Source organism: Miniopterus natalensis, chromosome 20, assembly GCF_054644295.1.
Source record: "Miniopterus natalensis isolate mMinNat1 chromosome 20, mMinNat1.hap1, whole genome shotgun sequence".
Lineage (NCBI taxonomy): Eukaryota > Metazoa > Chordata > Mammalia > Chiroptera > Miniopteridae > Miniopterus > Miniopterus natalensis.
The window spans coordinates 27199671-27227651 of NC_142100.1; the positions used below are offsets into that span (position 1 = coordinate 27199671).

At 58.9% G+C, this 27981-nt stretch overlaps 1 protein-coding gene across 1 annotated transcript; it reads left to right on the forward strand.

The window, feature by feature from the left end:
- The first annotated feature begins 10004 nt into the window (after positions 1 to 10004).
- On the forward strand, positions 10005 to 11861 carry FZD10 (frizzled class receptor 10). Its single transcript, XM_016203123.2, has one exon. It carries the CDS (start codon positions 10026 to 10028, stop codon positions 11772 to 11774), a length of 1749 nt encoding a protein of 582 aa, XP_016058609.2. The 5' UTR covers positions 10005 to 10025; the 3' UTR covers positions 11775 to 11861.
- The last annotated feature ends 16120 nt before the right edge of the window (positions 11862 to 27981 follow it).

Sequence of the window (27981 nt, forward strand, 5' to 3'; positions counted from 1 at the left end):
AATAAACACTGACTTTATAATCATTCAAAGTCCGTGTACATATTTTGGGGATGCCCTGTACTCATGGATTCTGTGGGTCACGACCTTGGACGGGGCACAGTGGGGACGGCTGGTCTCTGCTCCACAGCATCCGAGGTCTTGGCTTTGAGGACCCACAGCTGGGGGGTGAGTCACTCAAAGGTTGGAAGCTGGAACCACCTGGAGGTGTCCTCACTCACGCCTGTGGTTGGGTCTGGCTTTCTGTCTGTTGAGACCTCAGCTGGGTTGTTGGCCACAACACCGACACGTGGCCTCTCCCAGTGGTCTCTCCATGCGGCTTCCTCACAGCTCGGTGGCAGGGGTCCTGGACCAGTGTGTTCAAAAGAACAAAGAGGGCCCTGGCCGGTTTGGCTCAGCGGTTAGAGCGCTGGCCCACAGAATGAAGGGTCTCGGGTTCGATTCTGGCCAAGGGCACGTACCAGGAGGTCACGGTTCAATTCCCGGTCAGGGCACATGCCCGGGTGGTGGGCTCCATCTCCCCCTACGGGGTGTGCAGGAGGCTGTGGATCAATGACTCTCACCATTGATATTTCTCTCTCCCTCTCCCTTCCTCTCTCTGAAATCAATGAAAACACATTTAAAAATTTTTTTAAAAAGAAACGTGTGCTGTTTTTAGCCGCCCGGGGTGTGGCACACTGCTTTGCATCCCTGAGATGCTAACACGTTTGGTCAATAGAACCGGGCACGTTTCTCCCCTGGAGCAGAAACGACGCCTCACAGGCATCTGGAAGCAGGTACCATCCAAACTGCTGGAAACAGCTCCCTCCTATTTCAGTTACAGCCTCCGGGCCACGCTTCCCAAGCTGGACCCACTAAATGTCTCACTGGCACAAATCTACAAGCCACTCATCTGCAGCGAAAGCCCCGGGGCCAGGCCAGGCCATGTGCCCGGCGGTGCGGCGTGGTTCTCGCTGACACAGCGGGCGGACAGGGAGCCGCTGGGCCCGGGGACAGCCGCCCGGGCCTAAGGACTGGACTCGACCTCCCTGAAGCTCGAGTGGCTGGACAACAGTTACCCTGAATGAGCCAGTCCCGGAGTTTCGGCCGGTGGCTCTGAAAGGCGGGCGCTGTTTGCTTTCCGCGGGGCCCACCCCGGGTACACAGCGAGCGTCTCGGAGAGCGCACTGCCACGCCCGCCCGGGATCAGCCTTAACTGGCCCCGGTGCCAGCCCTGGGGCGTTTCAGGGAGACGGAGTTAGGAAGGTGTTTTCTGGGGATGAGTCAGATGGCCCAGGTGCCCGGGCAGTTAGTGTGTGAGGTGAACTCCCAGCCCAGACGCAGGGCCTGGCTCCCTGGAGGAAAGCAGGGCTGGGGGGCGGCCGGCGGGCACCGGGGGGGGGCGGGGCGGGGGTCTGGCTGCGGGGTCTTCAGGGAGCAGGTGGGGATGTGGCAGGGGGTCCACTTGGCCTTGAACGAGCCAGGTGGGGGCTGAGGCAGGAAGTGAGAGCAGACCGGGGACAGGAGCTGGAAGGCTGAGGGGCCCCACTGGTCGGGGGAGGGCACCAGGTGCTGGGGCTCTCGATCCCTTTGGGCATCACATTGCTGCATGTCCCTGGGTCGGTGTGTCCACCGCCTCCCCCCCCCCCCCCCCGGTGTCCCCGTATCACCTCTGGAAACCTGTCCGTCCAGATGGGGAACCGGGGGGCCCGAGGTTCACCCCTCGCACATTCTCTATCCAGCCTGAAAGCTGGGTGAGCAGGCAGCCCATACCCCATGGGGCACTGAAGCCAGGGCTCAGCCGGCTTTGAGTTCAACGCACACCAGACACCTGCCATGGCCAGGAACCAGTCACTGGGCGCTCCAGGGAGGGCAAAGCCCAGCCCCGTGACTCACCTCGGTTTAGCTCCGAGCGAGATCCACAGGCCACATCCTGCCGGGAACCCTGTCCGCCAGCCCCAAGCCAGCCGCTTGCCCCACACACAGTAATTAAGCTTCCCAGCTCCCGCTCAGTATATATAATTACGCTCACTTCACAGGCAGGGAAACTGAGGCTGGCACCTGCACGCTCTCCATGTTGTGATTGGGCCGCCGCCCAAGTGATGTTGGCTCCCCATCTAACCCAGGAGCAGGGGGTCCCCTGGATGAACCAGGCCTGGGAGCCGGGCCCAGAGGCCGCGGCCACAATTGAAGTGGACACACAGGGCCCGGGAAGGATCGGACCACGGGAATCCCATCAACGGGCAGGGCTGCCGGCGTCCAGCCACTGTGGCCAGGTTGGAGAGCTCGAGAGGCTAGAAGTTGGATTTTTATCAGAAAACAGTACAATGTGTTCAAGTTCAATAATCTAGTCAAATTTCTGGAAAACACGGCCCCGTGCTGGGGGCATGGGAGCCACTCCGGACACGAGCACCAAGCTGATATAAACGGAGGGTCAGGTCAGGAGGGAACCTGCTTAAACTACAGCCGCGGACATTTCAGCCGGGTGTCTGCACCTTCCGGTCATAGACGTGGACAACCTGCGCTGCCCGGCGTCCGGCAGAGCTCTTCGCGTGTCTGTCTGTCTGTTTTGTAACAGCTTCCCGTGTCGGCTGGTGCGTACCTGGTCCTGCAGGCAGCAGGGGGAGGAAGCGGAATATTCCTGACATCCTCCCGAACCGGCTCTAGGGTCCAGAATGTCCTTCTCTGCAGATGACGGCCTGTGCTCTCCTCCCACGAGAGGCACCGGCACTTAACACCCACGTGTCACCGTGGCCTCATAGCTTAATAAACCACATCAAAAGCATTTTGCCGGGACGCCTTTTCCTCTCTGAAACCTGAGGCCTTAAGTGGACCCGCTGCTATTCTGGTAATGAGGCCGCTCCCCGGGCCCAGCGGATGTGCGTTCAAGCTGCCAGACTCGGCTGAAGCTCGTGCCTTCGTCACCGGGAGGCTGGTGGCCGGCTCCCGTAGCCCCCGGACGCCCACCGTGCCATGATCCCGGCGGAAGCACGTGTACCCTGGAATCCAGGCACCTGTCTGCGGTCACGGAGGCCTCGGCGTGGGAAACTTTGCGACGCCGCTCCTCTGGTTTCGACCCCACGCTCTGCACAGCCGCTGAGCCCAGCGAGCAGCTCACCAAGTCAGCCGAGAGGCCCACAGCCTCCATCACAGCCGACGCCCCTCGGGGACATAGTCCCTGATGCTGGGGGAACCCGGAGAGGCCCGTCAGTATGTTGAAATTATATTCAACTCGTAATATTTACCTAGTTTTTCAAAAATAAGGGGAAGATAAACATTTCCTGGAATAAAATAGCCAGGAAGAGGCGCTGTTGCAGCCAGAGCCTGGGGGCCAATACAGTTCGATGGGGGCCTCCTCCCGGTGCAGACAGGCCGGAGGCACAGTCGTCTCCCAGTCCCCGAGAGGGCGCCAGCTGCGGTACTGATGTCCGCATAGGAGAAAACGTCGCTCACAGAATCACTGAGACACCGAGCCCCAGGCCCGGTCTCAGTCCTGGGAATCAAGAGACGATCAGGTTGGCAAATTCAGTTTCGAAATTAGATTTTGAGTAACAAATGTATACTCGAAATCTAATTTTGAAGCTGAATTTATAGATTAAATTATATATGTTTATTAGATTATATATGTGTGTGTATATTTACATATATTAGAAGGAAGGCAGGGGAAAGACACTGGCCAACCAGCAGACAGACAGGAGGGGACATGTCTTTCTCGGTGAGGTTAGGATCCGGCTACAAGAGCAGTCAGGGGGCCTTCCCAAGTCTCACGTTAGGAAATGAGGGAGACTGCACGCAAGAACCACGGTAGCCAAACTACCTCCCCTGGCCTAGTCTGAGCCCGATGGAAGGTATCGTTCTGTATTTGAATTACCGCTGACCCTGAGGATAGCAGAGCCGGCCACGATGGTAATGACAGTCTCTTCTCTCACAGTGAGTTATGAGAGGAGGCTCGAACCCTCTCTGAAAGATAGCAGCTGCTATGGGCTCAGCATCAGGACACGTGGCGTTGTTATAACTACTTCTCATGGGTTAAGGCGCAATCTCATTGTATCCCACGGGCCCCCGTTTCTCAGATGAAGAAACTGAGGCACAGAGCAGGGAAGGAACTCACCCTGGGCGACGTATCTAGAACCTGGCAGAGGGGAATCACACGTGGTCTCATGTGGCTCACGTGGCTCAGCCGTGGTGTAGGCCACGTGGTTTCAGACTCAGCCAATGTAATGAGGGCGAAAGCAGGCCCAGAGGCCTTTCGCGCTTCTTTCTAAGACAGAACTAGGTTTGTGGGTGTCTCCACTCTGTCCCTGTCTAACCGGCCCTCCCTCACCCGTGCAGGGGCAGGAGCCCGTGTTGGGGTTGGGGGCCGACCTCTCTCTGAGCCTCCATGTGGCCAAGGTCAGGACAGGCGAGGAAAGGGTCCCTGGGTGGGGGAGGGCGGAGAGACAAAGCCGAGGAAAACAGATGGGAAGGTGAGTAATTAAATCAGTGTAGACCACACGGCCAGGGCAGGGGGACAAAGAAGCCAAGGGATTCGGCCGACAACTAAAGTTCGATCTCACGTGACGTGAGCTCATTTCCGATGGAAGGTTCCTTCGAGCCGTTTGGAATAAAATTACAAAAAAACAACAACACGTAAACACTCTGTTTCATTTTTCTGGAGTTCTGTAACTATTTTTCCTAATTCTTTAGGAAACAGCCCAACACAGAATTCCAGGCCCGAGGACCTTTTTCAGGGCCCGTCCTGTCCCAGGTTAAGGGTCAACGTGCGTGTGTGTGTGTGTGTGTGTGTGTGTGTTTGGGAGCAGGCCTGCGCTAAGAACTTCCTATATTTTAAACAGATAATGTCCCTGTAATTTGAGGACACAGGCCGGCTTTGTGGCCCCCTCCCCCTCTTTTTGGGGGTGGGGTATGTTTGCTGTTGCCCTGCCGGCCGGCCGAGAAAGAAACACTGTATCTTTAAACGGGGAGGCCCCGCATAATGCCGCCGGGCAGTGAAAAGGCCAACGCCGTGGAGGAGTTTAATCTAATTTAGTTGGAGGGTGTCCGTCTGCGGTGTTGTTTTTTGGAGTGTGGGAAGACGACAGAAGCTGCCCCCTTGAATGGTCGCTCCTGGGCCAGGAGCCGCGGGGAGCCCGGCCGCGCCACTGATCCAAAGCCGGCCTTGAAAGAGAGATTAGAGACAGGCTCTGATTTGCAATTCACAGGGAGGCCCCCCGTGGAACCTTTGGTGATATTTCAAACCCCCCCGTTCCAAGGGAAGTGGCCTTAAAATAGCTGCCTAAATTGTATTGGAGGAACCAGTCCCCCCTCCGGCCATCCATCCACTTTATGATGCCGGGGCTTTTGGTGGCGGTTGTTTCTCAGCCCTCCCTCCAACCCACGTCTTCTCCCAGCTCCCGTTTTTTTTTTTTTTAGGTGCAATTAAAACTTTTGTGCCCTTTGGATTTGCTGCAGCTTGCACGGGGCGTCCTGTGAGCGTCGCGGGAGAGGGCGAGAGGCGTTTTCCTGGGAGGACTACGTGGGGCTGGGGGAAGAGCATGCCTCCCGGGTTAGAAAATAGAATTTTCCATGCGTGCTTTTTTTTTTTTTTAATCTGATAATAAATTTCTACAGAAACATAACACAAGAGGAGGTCAGGGGAAAATACTGCCTGTTGGCACCAGAGACCCCTCTGCCTATTAGGAAGTAGATCACATTTCATTCCTACTGGAAGGGGGCGCTGGGAACGTCCCCGACGAAATACAGATATTGATGACGCTGGACGATAAAAGAAGAATCGCAAGACTCACCTCCCCGGGGCCGCAAACCCGGGGGGCCAAGGGGTCCCCCAAAAGCACTGACACCCCTTTTTATCTTAAACTTTACCAGCCCCGCTTCGTGTCTTTTTATAAGCCTCCCGGATAATTCCACAAGTCCACTCTTGCCACCAGCGAGGAACAGGCCAAGTCTGAAGGTTTCATTTCTTTCTGTGGCTGAAAGTGTCAGGGCGTGTTTTGGGGTTTTTTTTAATCTTAAAGAGATTATGTGGGCTTCCTCTAATCTCATCTCAGAAAACCCTCCTCGGTGCTTAGAACCGCCCCTGACTAACATCGTAGGAAGAACTACAACTTTGGTTTTCAGCAATGATGGGTCAGAGTATTTCATACTTTAGACTCGGCTGGAATGGAATGAATCTCGGCCTCTCCTTCAGTTCTCTTCCATCCAAAAAAATGTTAATTCTTGTTCAAATCTTGCCTGACTCCTGAAATAGCCCCTTTGAAAAACCTTGTCATTCCCTGAGAATAATTCCAAGAACTTGGAGGTGTGAATGTTTAAGAGAATTTTCCAAGATGTATTTTTTAGGTGGGGGGGGCAGGAAAGGGGGTGTAAAAAAATATATTCCCTGTCCCTGCATGTCATTCGAAATCCTGTTTCATTGTAAAGTTTCATTAAAAACCTTTGCTCAAAATTTTAGAGGCCTAATACGATTTCCATTCATTTAAACATATCGCTATTCCCAGGACAGCCCCCAAATGCTCTCTCTCCCCTCTTTCATCCGTGGTTAAATATGTAAATAAAATGTCTAAAGTCATTCTTCAAAGAAGACAAAAGAAAAAAGAGCTGAGGGGAGAGACAGGCATGGAATCCCCTCCCAATTCTCCATAACATTCACCAGAGGGGGGCCCGTTGCCAGCCCCGCGAGCAGCAGGGGACCCGGCTGCCTCTCAGAAGCCCACGTCTCCAATCCCACACACGGGAAAATAAAATAAAATATCTTTTCAGCTGGAGCCATCAGAAGGCCCCTTTCGTTTCTTAGTTACAGGGTTATCTGGCACCGGCTGATTTCTCAGCACCCCCGTGTTTTAGAACCACGTCTATCTGTTGGTTTCCATCTCAGCTGGGCTGAGCTCAGCACCTCTGCACTTTTTTTTTCTTTTTCCTGAAAACGAGAGAAGAAAGCCATCTGAAGTGGTTATGGCTAAAATAATGGGTCTGAATATGGCTGAATTAAAACAGCACATAAAGGATCAATTAGGAGGCACTTCTCGGATCGCTCACACTCCGCTTGCTCCCGGGGTCTGGCTGGCTCCCTTAACTCTCGCGCATTGATTTGTCCAACAGTTTCTGAGAAACAGAAACAGAAGGAAAAGTGAAAACAAGTGTCCGATGAAGGACCAAGGAAAATTCTAGAAAAGCCAACTGATGGCCACTGAGTCTTTTTTAACTTTAGGTTTTGAAAATAACTCACTAGACTCAACTAAACAAACAAAAAAGAAAACCAAGTAATGATCATAAGAAAAATCTTACTAGGCCACTAAAATCTCCAGCCTTTGGAAACTTGCGATTTTTCGCTCAAGAAGGATGACCACAGTGGACACTGTTTGTCCTGACTGCATTCGTGTGTCTTTTCCACTCTCTCCTCACCTCAGGTTCCTCCAACACCCAACATCCAGGCACAATAATCCAGGGCCCAAGGGCCAACCTGCCTATTAGTTCTGGGATCCTGGGCAGGTCCCAGCCGCAGTCTCCTTGGTGTTTGCAAGGGGGGGGGGGGAGGGAAGGAAGGAAAAATGGGCAGATGGAAGGGGTAATGAATGATTGGGAGACTGGGTGGGTGGGTGGATGGATGGATGGGTAGATGGATGGAAGGAAGGCTGGGTGGATGGAAGGAAGGAAGGAAGGAAGGAAGGAAGGAAGGAAGGAAGGAAGGAAGGAAGGAAGGAAGGAAGGAAGGAAGGAAGGAAGGCTGGATGAGTGGCTGGAAGGCTGGGTGGCTGGGTGGGTGGTGGATGGATGGATAGATGGACGAATGGATGGATGGGTGGATGGATGGATGGATGATGGATGAATAGAATGAAGGAAGGAAAGGGAGGGAGGGAGGGTGGGGGGATATGTGAGGTCTTCCGAGTTTCTTACAGATGTAAGATCTTATGACTTGTTTGAAACAAAGACAATCCTTGAAAAAGCCTCCTCAGAGGAGGAAGTGCCCCATTTCTGCCACAGCTGACAGGAGGTTTCCCAGAAGGGGAGCCCCCCCCCCCCCCCCCGGGCTTCCTGGAGACACCGGGCGATATCCGCAGCGCCCGCCTCCCTGAGGCCCAGCACCCACGCGCAGGGAGGCCCGCGCGCCCCGCAAACCTCCCGAGGTTACCTGAGCAGGGGAGCAGGGAAACCGAGCCCCGGAGGACGGGGCCGCATCCTCGGAGCGCGCCTCCCGCCGGGCAAAGCCCCCCGCTGCCCCCTATGGACGAGACCCGGGAGTTTCAGGAGAAAGGAGAAAGACCCTGACCTCGGGGGCATCTAAGAGGAGAGAGACGCGGCCGCCTCCCGGGGGCGCTGTTTGTTTAAGGGTTAATTCGCCAGGCCAGGGGAAGCGCTTTACACATTCCATGCAGGTGAGGGAGGCGTGGGAGCGCCCACCTGGCCGCCGCGCGCGGGGAGGGGCGGGGCGGGGCCGGGTGTCCTGAGCGAGCGGATCACAAACTGGCCCCGTGGCGAGGGGGTGGGTAAGGCCTCAGCCCAGGATGCTCGCGCCACTTTCCACGAACCCTGAGCGGCGTGCGGGCCTCCCCAGGGAGGCGGGGACCCCGGGATCCGCTGACGCAGCGCCCTCCCACTTCTCAGCCCCGACTCCGCATCGCCTTACGCGTCTCTAGCCAAGGAGGGCGCGGGCCGGACAAATCACTCGCCAAATAATATAAATACCCGAGGAGCGAATGACTTCCTATAATAAATAAACTCAGCCGCCGAGGAGAAACCACCAGCCCTGCCCGGCGCGAGGCCCCTCAGCTCCGAGGCCCTGTTGGGGGCGGGCGGGGGGGGGTGGTCACCATTGTACAAGCCAAGCCCGCGCCTCCCGGGGCTGGGGGGCGTCAGAGCCCCAGGAGGCGTCCTGCCCCTCCCCCTCCCTCCTCTGCGGAGACCTCGCTCCAGCGGCCCTAGAACTCCGATTCCCAGAGCCCCTCCCCCCGGCCTCAGCTCTCCTCTTTGAAATTTCAAAGGCAGGCCCTCCCCGGAGCCGGGCCGAGCCCGGAGCGCAGGCCGGGGACTCCCAGCCTCGGACGGCGCGGGCAGGTTTACAAGCTGAAGGGCCACTTTATGGTCGGGGCCATAAAACGCAAATCCCATCTCGCTTTGAAAGCGCCCTCTGCCCGGGACCCGCCATAAAACCAGGGAAGATGCGCCCCCAACCCCCTGGCGCGGGCACCCCGCCCCCTTCTCCGGCCAGTCTCCGAACTTCCGATAACCTCGGCACCCGGGGGGTTCGCCGGGACCTGGGGCGCAGGCAGGAGGCGGCGAGAGGCGCAGGGTGCCGGGGACAATCCCGATGGGACCCCCTCCCTCTCCCCGGAAAGGGGGCGCGGGCGGGCGGGAGGGAGGCGGCGAGCGCAAAGTTGGAGGCGGGCGGGGAGAGCGCGAGGGAGCGGCGGGCGGGGCGGGGCGGGGCGGGCGCCGGGCGGGGGTGTCGCAGCCGGGCGGCGACGCGGGCGGGACGGCGCTGCGCCCCGCGGGGCCCGGAGCGGGCGGCGGGGCGCGGGAGCGGGCGGCGGGGCCGCCCCGCTTTCTCATGCAAAGCAGCGGCGGGGGCGGGGCGCGCCGGGGGCGGGGCCTGTCGCCGCCCCGCTTCTCCCCCTTCGCCTTTTTGCGAGTCTTCTCGCCCCGGGACGCAAACCGCGGAACAGCTGCGGGCCGGGCCGGGCCGAGGCCGGCGCGCGGGGAGGGAGGAGCCGGGGCGCGCTGGCCCGGCCACCGTGCGCCCGCGCCGCGCGCCCGCTCGGGACCAGCCAGCCGGGCGCCCCCGGGAGACGCCCAAGTTTGCCGCCGGAGACTCGCAGACCCGCGCCGAGGGCTCCGGGGCCCCCCCGCCCCCGCTTCCCGGTATTGTTCGCCAACTTCGCCGCTCCGCGCCGCGGGCCCCCCACCTCGGCGGAGGCCGGGCGCGGGGCGCGGGGAGCGGGGCCCAGGCTGGGCGGGCATGGGCGGGGACGCGGACCCGAGGCCGGCAGCCCGACCCCGGCAGCGGCGGCTCTGAGGGGCGCGCGCCTCCCCGCGAGGGCGCCTCCGACGGCACCATGCGGCAGCGCCCCGGCCCCCGCCTGTGGCTGGTCCTGCAGGTGATGGGGTCGTGCGCCGCCATCGGCTCCATGGACATGGAGCGTCCGGGCGACGGCAGGTGCCAGCCCATCGAGATCCCGATGTGCCAGGACATCGGCTACAACATGACCCGCATGCCCAACCTGATGGGCCACGAGAACCAGCGCGAGGCCGCCATCCAGCTCCACGAGTTCGCGCCGCTGGTGGAGTACGGCTGCCACGGCCACCTGCGCTTCTTCCTGTGCTCGCTGTACGCGCCCATGTGCACCGAGCAGGTCTCCGCGCCCATCCCCGCCTGCCGCGTCATGTGCGAGCAGGCCCGGCTCAAGTGCTCGCCCATCATGGCGCAGTTCAACTTCAAGTGGCCCGACTCGCTGGACTGCGGCCGCCTCCCGAGCAAGAACGACCCCAACTACCTGTGCATGGAGGCCCCCAACAACGGCTCGGACGAGCCCGCCCGCGGCTCCGGCCTGTTCCCGCCGCTCTTCCGGCCGCAGCGGCCCCCGGGCGCGCAGGAGCCCGCGCGGAAGGACGGCGGCGCGGGGCGCGCGGGCTGCGCCAACCCGGGCAAGTTCCACCGCGTGGAGAGGAGCGCGTCGTGCGCGCCGCTCTGCACGCCCGGCGTGGACGTGTACTGGAGCCGCGACGACAAGCGCTTCGCCGTGGTCTGGCTGGCGGTGTGGTCCGTCCTGTGCTTCGTCTCCAGCGCCTTCACGGTGCTCACCTTCCTCATCGACCCCGACCGCTTCCGCTACCCCGAGCGCCCCATTATCTTCCTGTCCATGTGCTACTGCGTGTCCTCGCTGGGCTACATCGTGCGCCTGTTCGCGGGCGCCGAGAGCATCGCCTGCGACCGCGACAGCGGGCAGCTCTACGTCATCCAGGAGGGCCTGGAGAGCACCGGCTGCACGCTCGTGTTCCTGGTGCTCTACTACTTCGGCATGGCCAGCTCGCTCTGGTGGGTGATCCTCACGCTCACCTGGTTCCTGGCCGCGGGCAAGAAGTGGGGCCACGAGGCCATCGAGGCCAACAGCAGCTACTTCCACCTGGCGGCCTGGGCCATCCCCGCCGTGAAGACCATCCTCATCCTGGTGATGCGCCGCGTGGCGGGCGACGAGCTCACGGGCGTCTGCTACGTGGGGAGCATGGACGTGAACGCGCTCACGGGCTTCGTGCTGGTGCCGCTGGCCTGTTACCTCGTCCTGGGCACGTCCTTCATCCTCTCGGGCTTCGTGGCGCTTTTCCACATCCGCCGGGTGATGAAGACGGGCGGCGAGAACACGGACAAGCTGGAGAAGCTCATGGTGAGGATCGGCGTGTTCTCCGTGCTGTACACGGTGCCGGCCACCTGCGTGATCGCCTGTTACTTCTACGAGCGCCTCAACGTGGAGTACTGGAAGGCGCTGGCGGCGCAGCGCAAGTGCCGCGTGGACCACCAGACCAAGAGCCTGGACTGCCTCATGGCCGCGTCCATCCCCGCCGTGGAGGTCTCGCTGCTGAAGATCTTCATGCTGCTGGTCGTGGGCATCACCAGCGGCGTGTGGATCTGGACGGCCAAGACGCTGCAGTCCTGGCGCGGCGTCTGCAGCCGCCGGTTCGCCAAGAGGGGCGCGCGCAAGGCGGCCGGCGGCATCGCGCACGGCGGGATTTACAAAAAGGCGCAGCACCCCCCAAAGACGTACCTGGGGAAGTGCGAAATCCCCGCGCAGCCTCCCACCTGCGTGTGAGCCGGGCCGAACCGGGCCGGACCGGGCCGGGCAGGGGGACTGTCCCACCGCGGCGACGGCGCGCGGCAGAGCCAAACCTGGCGCTTTCTCTGGTGGGTCGGTGGGTTGGTTTTTAAATAAAAGTAAAAAGAAAAAAATAATCATTAAAAAAAAAAAAAGTTTTCACGCCGGAATCCAGGACGCTGCGCCCCCGCGGGCCGTGGAGCCGGGCGAGCGCCCCGGGGAGGAGCCGCTCGTGCGCCCCGGTCGTGGGGACGCGCCCGCCCCCCGAGGGAGACTCGGGTTCAGAAGCTCGGCGGGCAGCCCTGGGCGCTTGCAAATGGGAGCTGATAACTTGTTTGCAGATGAAAGAGCCTCTGCTGGGCTGGGGGTGGGGGGGGGAGAGAGAGAGACGCTCAGGGAGGGTCCCTCGGCCCCAGCCACCCCGGGGCCACCCTCAGGGAGGCAGCTGGGAGGGGGCAGCTCGGGGCAAACAGGAAGAAAAGGGAGCCTGACAGCCCAGCGCACTCTGGGGGGCTTGGCGCCCCTTAAAACAGACAGGAGCCTCAGGCCTCCCCAAACCCTCTCCCTCCCTCTCTCTCTCTTTCCCTCTTTCCGGGGGCAGAAGCGTCCACCGAACCTCACATTTGTCAAGGCCAACCGTGTGCAATACATTTCCCCCCCTCCTTCCGTGAAAACAGAGAAACACGTCGTTGGCTGTGTATCGACGAGAAAAGAAACCTCCCAACAAAAGAGCGAGGGGCCCGGCCCTGGGGAGCCCCTCCCTGTCACACTTTGTGGCTGTTTCATGGAAACCGAGCCCCCGTCGCCGGTTTGCACTGATTTGCAGGAGGGAGGGAGGGGGGCAGGGGGGAGGGATCCTTCAGAAGGATCCAAAGGGCTTATTGACTCTTTTTTTGTTGTGAACCAAATGTTTGTCAGGACGCGATCTAGAAGCCCCCGGCGAAGGGCTAGTTTACCCCCCACCCCACCCTCGGGAGAGCGAGGACCTGCCTGCGCCTGTGTGACCTAGATGATGTGATATTTTCGCTCCTCTATTTTATTAAAAATAAACTATGTTCTTTAGTTTGCTGCCAGTCCCTGGTGCGTTGAGAGAGAAAACTTTCTCCCTCCGTCGGCTTTCCCAGCAGATCCTGAGTGTGGCCCCCCCTCCCCGTAGAGATTACTGCTCATCTATCCGGCCACGTGGTCGATGGGCACAGCCCAGCGGGGCAGGGTCATTTAATTTCGAGTTTCAGGGGAGGCATGCGCAGGAAGTGTGCGAGGTTGGGACTCGGGCTCTGTGACCCCTCGGCAGCTGGCCGTGAGGGCCCAGTTTGGGTACAAGCGTGGACACACTGTGGTAATATCTGTAGAGAAGGGAGAGAGTTAAGTGAGTCCTGCTGGGTTGGCTCGCTGGGGTCAGGCCGTACCTGGACGGAGCGTCCGGCCCAGGTGTGCTGACTTTGCAGCGACCTCAGGCCAGGGAGATGTTTCCAGAACAGGCTGTAGGCCTGGACGGAACCAAGTATCCATGGTCAGCAGGGGGAAGTGAACCGGCCTGGTGCCTCGCGGCGCCCGGCTCTCCTGTGTTTGCCTTCAGGTGTGTTCCCGGGAAGACCTGGAGCAGCCCAGGCCCAGGTGGTCAGAAGCGCAGCTGAACTCAGGTTCTCACCGAAGGGCCCAAGGGCACGGGCCAGGCCTAGAGCCCTGGGAAACGGGTTAAATACGCCCAAGTTCTCCGCGGGGTCTGATGATGCCAGGCCCCACGTTGGACAGGGAGCTCTTAGGACCTCTGAGCATTTACTAAGTGCTTCCTAAGGGGGACAGGAGCCTGAGGTCGGGCGGCCTGTGTCCTAAAGATTTATAAAGGGTGTTTAGGAATTAAGCCCGGTGCCCATGACCACCCTCATCTCAACAACACTCGAGCGGGGCACCGGGGTCGGGCACCACCCCATGTGGATGTGAGGGTCTGGGGCACACAGGAGCGGGGAGCCTGGCCACTCGGGGGTCAAGTTCGAGGAACACCAACTAGGCAGGTGAAGTAATTTAAGGGGAAACCCAGGGGAGCCCTTCGTGCATTAAAAACGAAAGAGGAAAGGTTTTTAAAAACACCCACAAATAAAAACTTATTTCTTGTCTCCACTGAAAAGCCTATCTACCTGGAGACGTGTAGGTGTGTGTACCTACCCACGTATCCCCCCTTTTCTGTCGCTCTGAGAAAGAAAATCGGTCAGTGTTTGGAATAGAACTTTGAACAGCCTAAAAAAGCAACAGAGCCCTGGTTGGTGTGACTCAGTGGTTAGAGCATCGGCCCACGCACTGAGGGGTTGTGGGTTCGATTTCTGGTCAAGGTCACATACCCGGGTTGCAGGTTCGATTCCCAGCCCCGGTTGGGGTGCATGTGGGAGGCAGCCCATTGTAACATCGATCGATGTTTCTCCCTCTCTCTCTCTCCTTTCCACTCTCTCTGCAAAGCAATGGAAAAAATATCCTCGGGTGAGCATTAACAATAATAATAATAAATTCCCATGGTCACACAGCAAGTAAAAGAGTCAGGACAGGAAGGGGGCCGTCTGGTAATGGATCTTGGAGCACCGGTTCAGCCCGTGATTGGTGAGTGAGTGGCAGCGAAGCACTTGTGTTCATTCGCTCAGTCCTCTGGCAAACGGCCGTGGCACCGCTCTCACCCCGATTCAACAGACGAGTAAACCCAGGCACAGAGAAGGCCCAGGGCCGCGCAGGAAGCAAGCAGGGAGCCCAGAGCGTGGCCCAAACGCGTGCTTCCGACCACCGGGACGTCCCACCTCGCCGTGAGCCTGAGGACTTCACAAAGTAGGTTAAACCATTTCATCTTCGCGGCACATGATGTGCTCCAAGCAAAAGAGCCACCGGCCACTGGGGCAAAGCAGGGAAATCGGAAGAGCGCGGGCGTCAGGACTGCCTTCCGCGCAGAGTGACCCGAGGCCTGGCCGTGGGTGGGAACAGTGGGCCGGGCCGGCGAGAGGCACTGACCTACAGCAGCAGCACCCGGGGTTGGAGGGGACATGCGTCGAACAGCCAGGGACGAGCCCGGCTCCGACACAGGCGGCCGGTGCCACTCGGCCAGACAGGAGGGAACGGGCGGGAGAGCCTGGGCGCAGCGTGTTGGTGGAGGACAGGTGAAGGTGTCCCGGGGTCCCTGCGAGCCCAGGTGGGGACGGCCAGTCTGTGGGCCGCACCGGGGTTGTGGGCACGAGGCCAGGGGCACAGGTGGGTGCCTGGGGATGGTCGGAGCTGGAGGACAGCTCAGCCAGGTGGGTGGGTGGCCACCTCTAGCCACTGAGGACATCACATAAGTGGGCTCACCCAGAGCCAAAATGGGACCCAGGTAGAGATAAGGGGCAGTCGAGAGGGTGGGCGCCCATCGTCCCTCCCCTGGGCCCACCGGGCCTCTTTAATTAAACCTTGGGCCACCGAGCAAAATTAAAATTCCCTGCAGGGCCAATGGGCTCCAATCTTCCAACTAGGACCCCCGCACAGACTGCTTCAAGGCCGAGACACAGGGCGGGAAGACCAAGCCGCGGTCTCGGGGTGACAGGCGGGGTCCCTTCTTCCATTTCGTCTCTCGGGAGGGAGAGGGGGAAACACAGGGAGCAGCAGGCGGGAGGAAACGCCGGAGGGCGCTGGGTGCCCCTGTGGTTCAGGACCCAACAGTCTCGCCCCGCTGTGCCCCGGTGCCCAGCCTGACTCAACCCCTGTGGGCGTCACCTCGGGCAAGCGGCTGGAGCTGCCTTGCCTCGGTTTCCCCACTGGGGTGGTCATGGTTTCCGAGGAAATTTTTTCTATTGCTTTTCAGAGAGAGAGAGAGAGAAACATCGATGTGAGAGACATCAATGGGCTGCCACCTGCCCGAGTGTCGGCCAGGGGCCGGGGATCGAACCTGCAACCCAGGTATGTGCCCTTGGCCAGAATCAAACCCGGGACCCCTCAGTCCACGGCGGGCCGACGCACTGACCACTGAGCCAGGCCGGCGCGGGCCAGGTGCTGTCTTTATGAACCCATCTGATTCCTCCCCAGCACCCGGGAGACGCAAGATTAAATAAAATCAGAGGAGCGAAGCGCTAAGGAGGCCGAGGGCTCCTAGATAGTGGCTACTATTATTATGTTTATTGTCGCCCCGAAAGTCAAACCCGCTAATGAGTAACGATCTCCAAAGAGGGGTTTTTTCTTTCTCCCGGAGAAGCACTTTGTCCAATGCTGTGCCCGGGCGGCCCGGACTGCCCACTGATCTTTCCAGTTTAAAAGGCAGGCGCGGCGTGGAAGGTGGTCCCGTCTCTCCCTTTGAAGGCGGGGACATCATAACGGACTTCCCGGGAAACCGCGCCTCACCCGCCGACGCCCCGAACGCAAATGGATAAAACCTCGTGACACGGAGATGGAGGGAGGCGGCCGGGCTCCAGGGAAGCTCGCCGAACCCGCGGCCGCTGCGCTGGGGAGTGGTTTTTAATGTTTTATTAAGAGTGTGGAGGCCAAGCGGGAGGGAGGAGGGGAGGAGGCGCGTTTGAAATCCACACAGAATGGGTCTCAGTTGTTGGGGCGAGCTGGCGTAATTGGGGGCTTATAACAGCCCCACGCCTCGGAGGACGGCTCTTCAGATCCCGCAGGATGTCCACAGCCCTGCCGGACGTTTCAGGCCTCCAAGCCCCGCTTTGTTACGACGAGACGCCTCTTTTTTGGGGGGCGGGAGGGGCTGTACCAGGCTGGCATCCAGGGGGCTCTGGTCTATAGGGAAAGCGTCCTGAGGATCACCGTTGAAACACACCCACCTCCCGCCCACCCGAAAGAACCTCTGCGACAGGGCCTGGGGGGTTCTGCAAGGATGGGACCCAACGCTCTCAGGTGCCCCTGACGACAGGTGGTCTCTCAAGCAGATGTCCCCAGAGGGAGCACTGTGTGGCATTTTAGGGGATATTTGCACTGAAAAACAAAAAAGAAAGGAAAAGCCACCTTAAAAACCTATCCTAACAATGTCTTCAGTGTTTTGGGCAGAACTACAAAGTGATCGACCCTGACAGGTGATAAATCAGCCTCTGCCCTGGAAGGTGGGCGATGCGATTATGAGGCGCAGGTGCCGGCTTTGATCAGAAGTGAGGAGCTCGCGGGGCTGGTGCGGCCGAGCGGTCCCCGCACAGCCCACCCCCAGGGCAGAGCAACACCTGTGGCCCTCCCAGGGCCTCCCGCTCACAAAACACGGGCGATCGAGTCAGCACTAAAGCCAGCAGCTGAGGGTGGCAGGTGCCAAACAAGCAAGAGCCTGCTCTGTGATGACGTCACCAAGGCTCCTGCACCCCCAGGCTTCTTGTTCCCCGAGGTAATTAGCTGCCGGGTCCTCTGAGCCTCAGCAGGCTGGGTGCTGGATGACGCATAAGAAAATGTGCCTGACGTGGTCAACTAGTCCGGTGCTTCTCCAGCCTTAATGTGCCCACGAATCACCTGGGGCTCTGTCTAAAATGCGGACCCTGATTCAGTGGGTCTCAGTGGACTCAAGGTTCTTTGTAATGAGCCCCCAGGTGATGCCCGGCCGCGGGTCCTCCTCACGCGACTTTGAGCAGCCAGGATGGAATCGGCCGCCACCCGAGTTCAAACTCCTCCCCACTCGTCCTGGCCCTAATTATACGGACTTATCTCTGCCACCACCACACGGGTGTCCAATCTTGGATTCGCTCTCAATCTTTAAAAATGTCTTCTGTTGAGTTAAAACTTGCTTCCTGATGGCCACGTTTCGTGAGCCCTCCTTTCCACACGTGGCCCCTATAACACGTCTAATTTGTTTTCCGTACGAAAACCCTGTCGATCTTCAACGGTAAGTGCCACGTGCCCCCTGCATCTATTTTGATGATTGAAACCGCTGCCCAGGTAACCTGGTCTCACCTTGTGCTCAGGCTACGCTTACCTGGGTCTGGATTCTTGTTCAGGAAGCTTGTCCACAAGTGGATACTGGTTCTTTACCCTCCATGGGGTTATAGATAATCTTTACAGTCTTTGTACTTTCCCCATTTCAGTGCTTGCACTAAGCATGTATTATGTAGACAGATGGCAGAATGGAAGGGAGGGAGGGAGGAGACCTCGCACTCGGCACCGGCTCCCCCAGAGCCAGCTCCCCAGGCCCAAGTGCACCCAGAGCGCGCGTCCAGGAGACAGGATGTGGAGGCTGCCCACCCATAACACTCCCTCCTTCCACCTTCCACCCTGTTCTAACAACCAAGAAGCCACAGAGCCCACCAGATACCAGCCCCCCAGGGAAGGCGTGGCCAAGAACCGTGGCCACCTCTCCCACGCCAGGCCCAGGAGCCAGCAAACCCGCAAAGAACAGAGGGGGCACCGCTTCCTCCCATCCCCCGCACGGGCCCGTCTCGTCCTCAGTGGCGGTTGGCGCTGTCCCTGGGTGGCATCGTCTCTCCTGTGTCCCCGTGGTACTGTCCCCATCTTTCGTGGCACGTGGACTCTCACGGGAGGACCTTTGCCTTGAACGAGGCGGCGTAGAAGGGACTTTGTCCAAGGCGCTGACAGGTTTGGAGCCACTGGAGGCCCCGGGTCTGGTCTCCAGGCCGACGGGGGACACTCTGGAAGCCGGTTGTTTACTTCTGGGAAAACCTGGCTTCCGGCTTCTAAGGGGGACCAGGTTTAAAAGACCTCGTAAAAACGGGCTCAGAGCCCCGCACATCAAATGGCTTGTCCGGGGCAGCAGCGGATGAGTTAAATGGAAAGGAATCAGAAACATACGGGTTGAATTTCCTCGCGGAGACACATAGGTTATAAATTAAGGGGGGAAGAGTCACGTCAAAACACGTCCTGGCGTTTGGCCAGAACCAAAAACGTTCGAGAATTGATTTTGAGACGGTGGCTGTGCCCACGTCCTACCTCGGCACCTCCTTCCTGACACGAAAGACTTATTTTTAAATAAACAGCAGAGGAATTGCAGGCGGGGGGGGGGGGTCATTTCTAATTTCAGTTACCAAGTGTTTTGTTTTTAAAATTGTCCCCAAAAGGTGGTCCCAGGTGGAAGTGCTAAGTATTCTTATTTTGTGTTGATTTTAACCGAGGTTCCAAAGAAAGGACCGCGGCTTTCACAGGCTTCGGTATGTTTCTTATTTACATCGAGACGCCAGGAAGCAAAAGCTCATTAAACCCAGGCTGTCGCAGGGCCCGGTGCCTTCCCTCCACCTGTCTGCAGGACCCGGGCATCTGGGCGCCCACGTGGGGTCGGGGGAGGGCTGACGGCTCGGGGACAGAGGCGCAGCGGCCACCGCGCTTGGGAGACACGAGAACACGGCCAGAAGCAGGAGCCGCCGCTTTCGGAGGTATTCCTGGGGGAAACGGGCAATGACCTAGGTCTGCGAAGACAGAAACACGTAATGTTTTTAAGATTTTCTTTTCTCTTGTTATTTTTTAATCCTCACATGAGGAGAGATTTTTTTCCATTGATTTTGAGACAGTGGATGGAGGGGGGAGAGAGAAACATTGATGAGAGAGACGCGTCGACTGGTTGCCTCCCACACGTGTCCGGGCCCAGGGCAGGGATCTGACTCGCAACCCAGGCACGTGCCCTTGACCAGGAATCGAACCCGAGACCCTCCGGTGCACAGGCCAACGCTCTAACCACGGGCCATGCTGGCCAGGGCTGAGATTTTCATTTTTTTAAAACCGTTAAAAATCTCATCGTTACTAAAAACGGGTACCCTGAAGCTGTCAGAAAAGCAGTGGGTACTGGGGGCATCGCCCGCTGCTCACACGATCGCTGAGTCCCTTAAAAATGATGGTGAGCCCCGAGCACACTGAGGCCGGAGCCAGAACGCCAAGGGGCCCAGGGCAAGGACGTTCATTTCCCAACTGGAAAAAATAAAATTGGCCGCAGGAATGTTTTCTGAGCAGCTCCACCTACTAATTATGCCACGTCCCCACCCAGCTCAGAGGACCAGAAAGACGGGTCCCCGGGACCTGAAAAGCAGCTCAGACCTGTCCTTCTGTCTGAGCCACCTTGGCCAACACGGGCCAGCGAGGTGCCACGGGATGTGGCCGGGGCGGGCGGGGACACAGAAGAACCACGAGTGTGAACCTGTCAACGTGGCCGGTGACGGCGGGGCCTCAGCGGGTGCCAGTGCTCAGTGCTGTGGGCATCAGGAGGGGAGGGCCCTGGCCGGGCGGCTCAGCTGGTTGGAGTTGATGGATTGCTTACCTCTCCATCTTTATTCAGGTCAATTTTTCTTTAAATGATCTATTGACGTGGAATTCACGTGACACAAAATGAATACTCGGGGTGTCCAGTTGAGTGGCACTTAGTCTGGTCACAGTGGTGTGTGCCCATCACCTCTACGGAGCTCCAAAATATTTCCATCCCCCCAAAGGAGACCGGGTCCATTAAGGGGTCACAGCCCCGCCCCAGCCCCTGGCCACACCCCTGCTCTCAGTCGACCCGGCTTCACCTGCCCTGGGCATTTCACATAAAGAGGGCCCGGGGCTTTCGCTGTGCCAGCCCGTTGTGGGCACTTGTGGGACACCACAGACTCGGGACCGTAGGGAGATGACGTGGGTACAGGTACAGGCCCCTCTCTCCCTGCCCTCCCCACACGGCAGGGCCTCCGGGAGCTGGGCACGAAGCCTGGTCCCTGGACAGCAAGGCGAGCGCGGCCCCAGAGGCTGTGGGAGTGAGGACCGGGGCTGCCACGTGCCGCCTGTTTGTCTCGGGTTAACCTCACGTCGTCTTGGATGCTGTTGCTCAGGGCCCTGCCCATCTGGTCCCAGCCTAGAGCCCCTGTCTGTGGGGGCGGGAGAGGGCCGCAGTCCGCTGAGGGTCAGACATAAGCGTGCCCCCCACCCCTCAGCTCGGCGTCGGCCCTGCTGTGCCGCAGGAACAAAAGTGGGGAGGCTCCACCCCCTGCCCCCAAGTCAGGAACGCAGGCCGACCCCATCTGGGATTCCGGAGAAAATGCATCGGGGGACACGGGGGGCCCCCAGGCCACCCCACCCCTCCTGGCCCTGCTGCTGACTCAGCCATCTGGGGGCAAATGGACAGAAGCAAGTGCCCCTGGCTCAGGAAGAAACACCAACTTCAAAAGGCCCAACAGCTGTGCCCCGGGCTCGGCCGCCCAGCCCCGGGCCCCTCGGCTCTCTGTCCGGGTCCTGGCAGCAGATGCCTGACGTGCCGGCCACCGAACAGAGCCTGGGGACACTTGACCACCAAGTGCAGGAGCCCAGGGACGGTGACCCTAAGTCACGCGTCATGTTTTTATAAAAATCCGTTCGCGTGAGACAATCTGCATGTAGATTTCCCTGTCGTCTCCTCTCAGGCTCTCCCCGAACCCACTTCCTTTTGTGTCACAGTCGCTCAGTAGCAAGAACGGAAACTGACTCAGGAAGGTTTTGGGGGGAAAGCAGAGCAACAGGAGGCCAGAGCTCAGGACCGGGAGCAGGGGCGCTCTGGTCCCCGCGCTCTGAGCACCCAGCTGACACTCCAGCCTCCCTTCCTAGCTCGCCCCTGCTCGGTGTCGCCGAGACCGTCCCCTGGCCAGGCTCACACTGACCGCCGCCCAGGGGCTGAGCCGGGTCAGGAGGCGGGGCTCTGTGGGCACCTGTGTGGGAACCAGGCCGCCTTCCCAAGACAGAAGGCGGAGCGGGGAGGGGAGGGGAGGGGCGATGCCCGGCCCCGCCCCACCCACCTGAGGGCAAGAGCAGCATGGCGCGGGCGTCGCCCCTGGGGAGCCCCCGGAGGGGAGGAAGTCGGGGGGACTGGCCCTAACTGTGGCCAGGGAGCTGTTCCCACTCCAGTGAATCCGGCCTCTGCGAGCTCAGCGCACCTCGCGGGCGTCACCCTCCCGTCCCCACCGCCCCTGCCCGCCCTGTGCGGGCGTCTCCACAGAGGGCAACCCAAGTGCCAGCAGCGGAGCTGCTTTTCTTGCCCAAATCTGGTCAGAGACTCTCGGCTGGACACCAGCAACACAGGCTGCCCCCCCCCAGAGACGCCCTGTGCCAGGCTGGACCGCACCCAGCGAACGATGAAGCCGAGGGCTTTGGCCACGCTCTGCCCTCCGTGTGGGTCTCTACCCGGGGCTGCCCGTCACCGGGGAGATTTCCTGTCCAACCAGAGCCCCGTCACCTGATCGGCCAGCTAAGGCCGGGCCAGTCCTGCCGCCGGAAGAGTCGGGAGCCAAAAATTCATCTTGAAGAGTTTGATGTTTCAAAGGGAGCGTTAGGGAGAAGTCAGCTGGGAAAGGCTGGGCGTTTTCTTATGCTCGTTTCACGTTAGAAATGCTTTTGTTTTGAATTGTTGGCAAGGGCAGGTGGCTGTTGTCTGGTGTTTCCCTGTCAGGAGTCTCTAGAAGTTTCTATTCGGCCTCCACGCCCAGAGAAAGGCCAGGGGGGGCCCCGTGGTGTGACACTTGGTGATGACAGCAAATTCGTCCTGTTCTCCCCTCGTTGAGGCAAAACTGAAAATTACTGCTTTTGCCCGGCAGATGTGGCTCGGTGGTGGCGCATCGCCCCAGGCACCAGGAGGCTGAGGTTCGATTCCGTCAGGGCAACGCCCGGGCCGCAGGGGGCGCGCAGGAGGCAGCCGACGCGTCTCCCTCACTGACGTTTCTCTCTCTCCCCCTCTCCTTTCCTTTCTCTGAAGACAATAAAAAATATATTTTAAAATCGCTGGGGGTTTTTTGCCTTCCACTGGTGAAAATGCATTTGGATGGGCTTCCAATGATACCCCGGCTTTGTAGAGCCGACACCGCAGGTCACCCATCCGGATTTCCGGGTCCCCCGGTGTGATCTGCAGACCAGCTGCACCCAGGACGCCTCTGCCACATCCGGGGGCCCTTTGTGCTCAGAATCATCCTGTTGCCGAACTCGAGGGATCTGTCACTTGCGATGTTCGGCTCAGGCCCGAGACGTGGCTGTCGTTGGGTAGTTTTATTTCCTTGCAGCAGGTAGAGGAGACGAGGGATTCACATCCAAGGCTCTGTCTCCCAGAAGGGAGGCTCAGCCGCGGCTCATGGACACTATTTGGTCGGTTACACTTGCTTTCTCCTCTGCAGGTGGCTACAGTTACTGGGTTGGCCACAGCTGTTGCAGATACTGCTCCATTGTAACATTGTAGCAAGAGTAGCATTTTGGAAGAACCACGCAGACCCTGAGGTCCCGCCCTGTCTCACTCCCGCCTCCGCTGGTCCTTCTGCTCTGGGCCGACAGGGACCAGCCCTGGGGGCGGGCAGGGTCTCATCCGCGTGGGCATCTGTCCCTGAGAGTGACACCTCATTGACTTAGTGCCCCAGCCAGTCCGGGTGGCCAGGACAAATTACTCGAGAGTGGGTAGTTCAAACAACAAACATTATTTCCTCCAGCCCCGGGGGCTGGGGGCCGGGGGGTCGGGGCCGGGGAGAGCCTCACCGGGTTTGCTGGCTCCCTGCTTCATCATCACGTGGCAGAAAAAGAGGGAGATAACTCCTCTTATAAGGGCACTAACCCCACCCTGGGGACTCCACCCTCGGGACCTCGGCACCTTCCAGAGGCCCCACCTCCTGACACCATCACCGCGGGGACTGGGTCTCATCCTGTGAGTCTTGGGGGGACACAGACATGGGGTCCACTGTACTTAGCAACGTTCCTCTAAAGGTGAGTTTCTATTAAGAGTATCCTAAAGGAACGTGGCTGCTCCCGCGGAATGAGAATTTCTAGACTTTTTTCCCCATTTGGTCTCGTTTGTACAATGAATGGACTTTTTTTTTTTTTCCGGTTTCCTTCCTTGGTCTCCAAGAACTTTGACCTGACACACCTCAAATCTCTCTGCTCATGAACCGGCACAACCCGTCGTCTCAAAGCCAAAGAGAGCACAATACAACAAAAACCCCACGCGGCCACGGCTGAAAACCGCAGGAGTGGCCTCGGCGGACTCTCGTTTTGATTTATAGTCGGGACCAACCAGTGTTGCGTCTCCAGCAGCTTCCCGGGCGAACTGGCAGGTGCGCACAATGGAAGCGGCTCCTCAGAGCTATTTCCGTCCCAGCGCACCCGTGGGAGGCCGGGAGGCAGCGCCCGTCCTGACCCACTTCCCTCTGGCCCCTCGCGCGCAGCCAGGAGACGCAGGGAGGGATTTTCTGCCAGCAACCAGCCCGCCGTCCCTTCTGCCCCACGACCGTCCCCGGGGGCAGCGGCGGCCCGGCTGGCGCTGGACTTTCGGGTTATGAGACAGCCCCGTCCTGAACGTGAGAGGCCGGCAACGGGTCGCTGGTGCGAGGACCCCGGTCCTTGTAAGTCGCGCTCACACCGCCGGGGGCCCCGCACACACGGCTCCGCTGACGCCCGAGTCACGTCTCCCGGTCTCACCCTGTGTCTTCAGCTCCGCATCCTCAGCGAGAGCTTAACTGAGTCAGCAACACGCAGGGAGACGGTGGACCAACGTGCAGAGTGACGTTTCTACACATTAGAAGAAACAGGGGGCCCTGGCCGGTGTGGCTCAGCCGGTTGGGCGTCACCTCGACTCTGGTTCGATTCCGGTCGGGGCACGAGCCGGGGTTGGGGGCTTGATCCCCAGTGGGGGGCGTGCAGGAGGCAGCCGATGGGCGATGTTTCTCTCTCACGGGTGCTTCTCTCTCTCTCCCTCTCCCTTCATCTCTTTCTAAAATCAATTAAAAAAAAAAAAATTTAGCCCAGCCGGGCGTGGCTCAGCGGTTGAGCTTCGACCTAGGATCCAGGCGATCGGGGTTCGATTCCCGGTCAGGGCACAGGCCCAGGTTGCGGGCTCGATCAGTGACTCTCATCATTGATGTTTCTCTCTCTCCCTCTCCCTTCCTCTCTCTGAAATCAATAAAGATATATTAAAAAAAAATTTTTTTTTAATTAAAAAAAATTTTAAAGATGAAATAATGGATCGGAAGATGAAATAAAGTACATCTGTGTCCCCACGCGGCTCACAGTCAGGTTGGGGAAGAGACACGGAGCCGATAAACACATCACCCGGCCCCTCGTGGTGGGTCACTGCCCACGTCTGCAGGGAACCCCGTCGGGATGAAGGTCTGGTGATGGGAACGGGGGAGGATTCGGGGGGAGGGGTGAGGCCCGAGGGTCCCCGGCCCAGGTGCTGGGTAGACAGAGGTGCCGGCCCCCAGGACGCACACGCGGCGAGGAGGGTTCAGGGGGAGGCTTTCGGCGCGGCCGAGCCCGCGGGACACTCAGGTGTCGGCTCCGGGGAAGGTCCGGGTGGGGCTCTGGAATGAGACCCTGAGCCAAGGATGAAGCCCCGGGGGAAACCTCTTAAGAGCATTCTTTTAACTTTAAGAATATATTAAGGGGGGCGGGCGGGGGGACGGTGGTGCTCAGGTGACTCAAAGCTTTCCCTGTGGGGTCAAGCACCAGCTTGTTGTCATCGGCAAAGGGAGAGAACATTCAGAAAAACCCGCAGTCTCCACACAGCGCCTGGAACCGGACAGGGAGCCGCCGGGCGTCCCGTCCCGCGCGGGAGGCCGGCCGGCCCTGCCTTTTGCGTCCCTCGTGTCCCTCCCCGAAGCCAGGATGGGAGCCCGACATTCGCCAGCGTCAGCCCCCGGTAACCTCCAGCTGTCCCACTCCAGAGCCCCGGCCTCGCCACACACACACGACTTCCGGGCAAACCCCGCCTGCCCTCCCCGGTGGTCCCTCCAAGGGCCGGGGCACAGGACGTGGGCAGCCAGCAGGACAGCCGCCCGGGGAGGAAGAGCGTGGGCTTCGGACGTGGACGTGGCTGAGGCGTCCCCCTGCCCGCACGTTCTGGCTCCGTTTCCACGTCTTAGAGCTGGGAAGACTCGCAGGGACCCGAGGGTCTCGTGGTGAGGGTCCGAGTAGGTCTGAGTACGCCCAGCCCGGTTCAAGCCCTTTCTCTGTCGCGACTGGCAGCCCTGCTCTTGCCCAGGCCTCAGGTGCAATGTCCCCTCCTCCTGAAGCCTTCCCGGCTGCCCCCGTCTAAATGCCACCCCCCTCCCCCGGCCGTTGAGCTTTCGCCTCCATGGTTACCTCTGTGGAAATGACTTTATTTGGGGGTTGGTTTACTTGTTAAGGTGCCAGGAACCTCCCTCTCCCAGGTCCTCGCCAGGGGCCTGGGCCCCCAGATCCCTATCTCTCCCCCACCGCCGCCGACCCCCCACTGTCCCCATCAAGTCCCATAAAAATATCAAACGCGAAAGGAAAATCTCTCTCTGTTTTTCAAACGCAAAACTTGAACGAAGGGTCTTTGATCCACAAATGCAATTAGCATCAGAATTGGAGATGGAACGGATATTTGTCTAAAAGCATTAATTTAATTCCTGGCCCAGTTTTTCCCCCTCCTCTTATCAGCGCGCTAATTCTAACAGCCCCCGTGGCGGAAGCAGGAATCGGAGAAACGGGACAAGTGGGTTTTCAGGCAGCAAGAACCTGAATAAAAATTTCATGGGAGAGATTTTTCAAATCAGGATAGAAGGGGTGACCCGGGGAAGCGAGTTTGTTTGTTTGTATCACGAGCCCAAACTTGCTCGTAACACACGAATCCCGGAGCCTTTAAACTGACCGGGGGCTCATCTCCCGGGCCCTTTGCGGGAACGGAAGCTCTGGGCCACGGTCCCTCGACCCCCGAGACCCCGCCAGCCATCGGTTTGTTTCGCTGGAATTTTAGAAGTCGCTTCGGATGGTCACACAGAGTTTATGGCAAATTACTTCACAGCCGGAGTTACAGAGTTCCCACGGGGGGTCGGGAGGTGAAAGATGCTGCCTGTTATTTACAGTGGAAATACCTGTGAAGTGAAGGTTAAACGTGGGCCCGGCCAGCGTGGCTCAGCGGTTGAGCGTCGATTTATGATCCAGGAGATCGCAGTTCGATTCCCGGTCAGAGTCTATTAAGAGCCCTGGAGATAATGGGATCAGAGAAAAGGAGAGGGCCCGGCGAGGGCGGCTGCCCCGGGGGTTGGTGCTTTATAGATGTAACTAAGCATTCCACTCGACAACGAGTCGGTGAAGCTCGGGAGGGAGAAAGCGTTTGTTGATAGAGCCGCTTGTTAGACACTTTAATGTGGAAAGTTTTTGGAGGAAGGATTTCCCTTCGGGTCCCTAAGAGGCAATAGAGAGTCCGAGCATCTTCCCAACTCACGGTTAACTGGCTGTGGTCGTGTTAACGGAGAACACACTTCGGCCTCCCTCTCCCACCCCCTCTCCCTTTGTCTCTTCTCTCTTTCTCTTTAAGAGGCATATGGCCCAACTTTATTATTCATTAGACATTTTGCTTCCTCCATTAACTTTGCTCATAAAATGTTTCTAAGAGTCTGAAATGAGAGGGACACGTGCATTCTCTGCATTCCCCCCTCTGAGTTCAGGGATCACAGCTTCCTTCAGTTCAGTCAAACAACCAACCAGCTTATCAACCAACTACCCATCTCAGCAAGCAACTAACCCGCTTATCAACCAACTACCCATCTCATCAAGCAAATAACCAGCTTATCAACCAACTACCCAACTCATCAAACTAACCAGCTTATCAACCTACTACCCATCTCATCAAACAACTAACCAGTTATCAACCGACTACCCGACTCATCAAACAACTAACCAGTTATCAACCAACTACCTGTCTCATCAAACCACTAATCAGTTATCAACTGACTACTCGACTCATCAAACAACTAATCAGTTATCAACCGACTACCCAACTCATCAAACCACTAACCAGTTATTAACCGACTACCCGACTCACCAAACTAACCAGTTATCAACTAACTACCCGACTCATCAAACCACTAACCAGTTGTCAACCGACTCCCCAACTCGTCAAACCACTAACCAGTTACCAACCGACTACCCGACTCGGCAGGCTGACCGGCTCTCACTGCTCACCTCTGCAGCGACAGTGTCTGGAAAGGGCTCAGGGTCCCAGGTGGATCCACTCACCCGCCTGCCTCCTGTCAGCGGCTCCGGGGGCAGCTCCAGGGGGACCCGGCACCCGGGGCCGCGGCTCCTTCAGGGGACGGACACGGGCGCTGATCTGAACCGAGGCCCCCAACAGTCTCTTGCCCCAGTGGGGGCGGGGGGTTGAGAAAGGTTACTGGTGGGCGATAATTATAAAACAGCCTGCGATGTAAAATCTCATCCCGTCCTCTGGACGTGCTACGTTCCACAGGCGGGGAAATTACGCCCGACGCCAGGATCCTGAAGGTCAGAAGAAAATTCCGCTCTTTCTTTCGGGGAAGAGAAAGGGCGTCTA

Excerpts from the sequence above, each read along its gene's own strand:
- FZD10 (XM_016203123.2), top strand. The coding sequence starts at position 10,026 with ATGCGGCAGCGCCCCGGCCCCCGCCTGTGGCTGGTCCTGCAGGTGATG.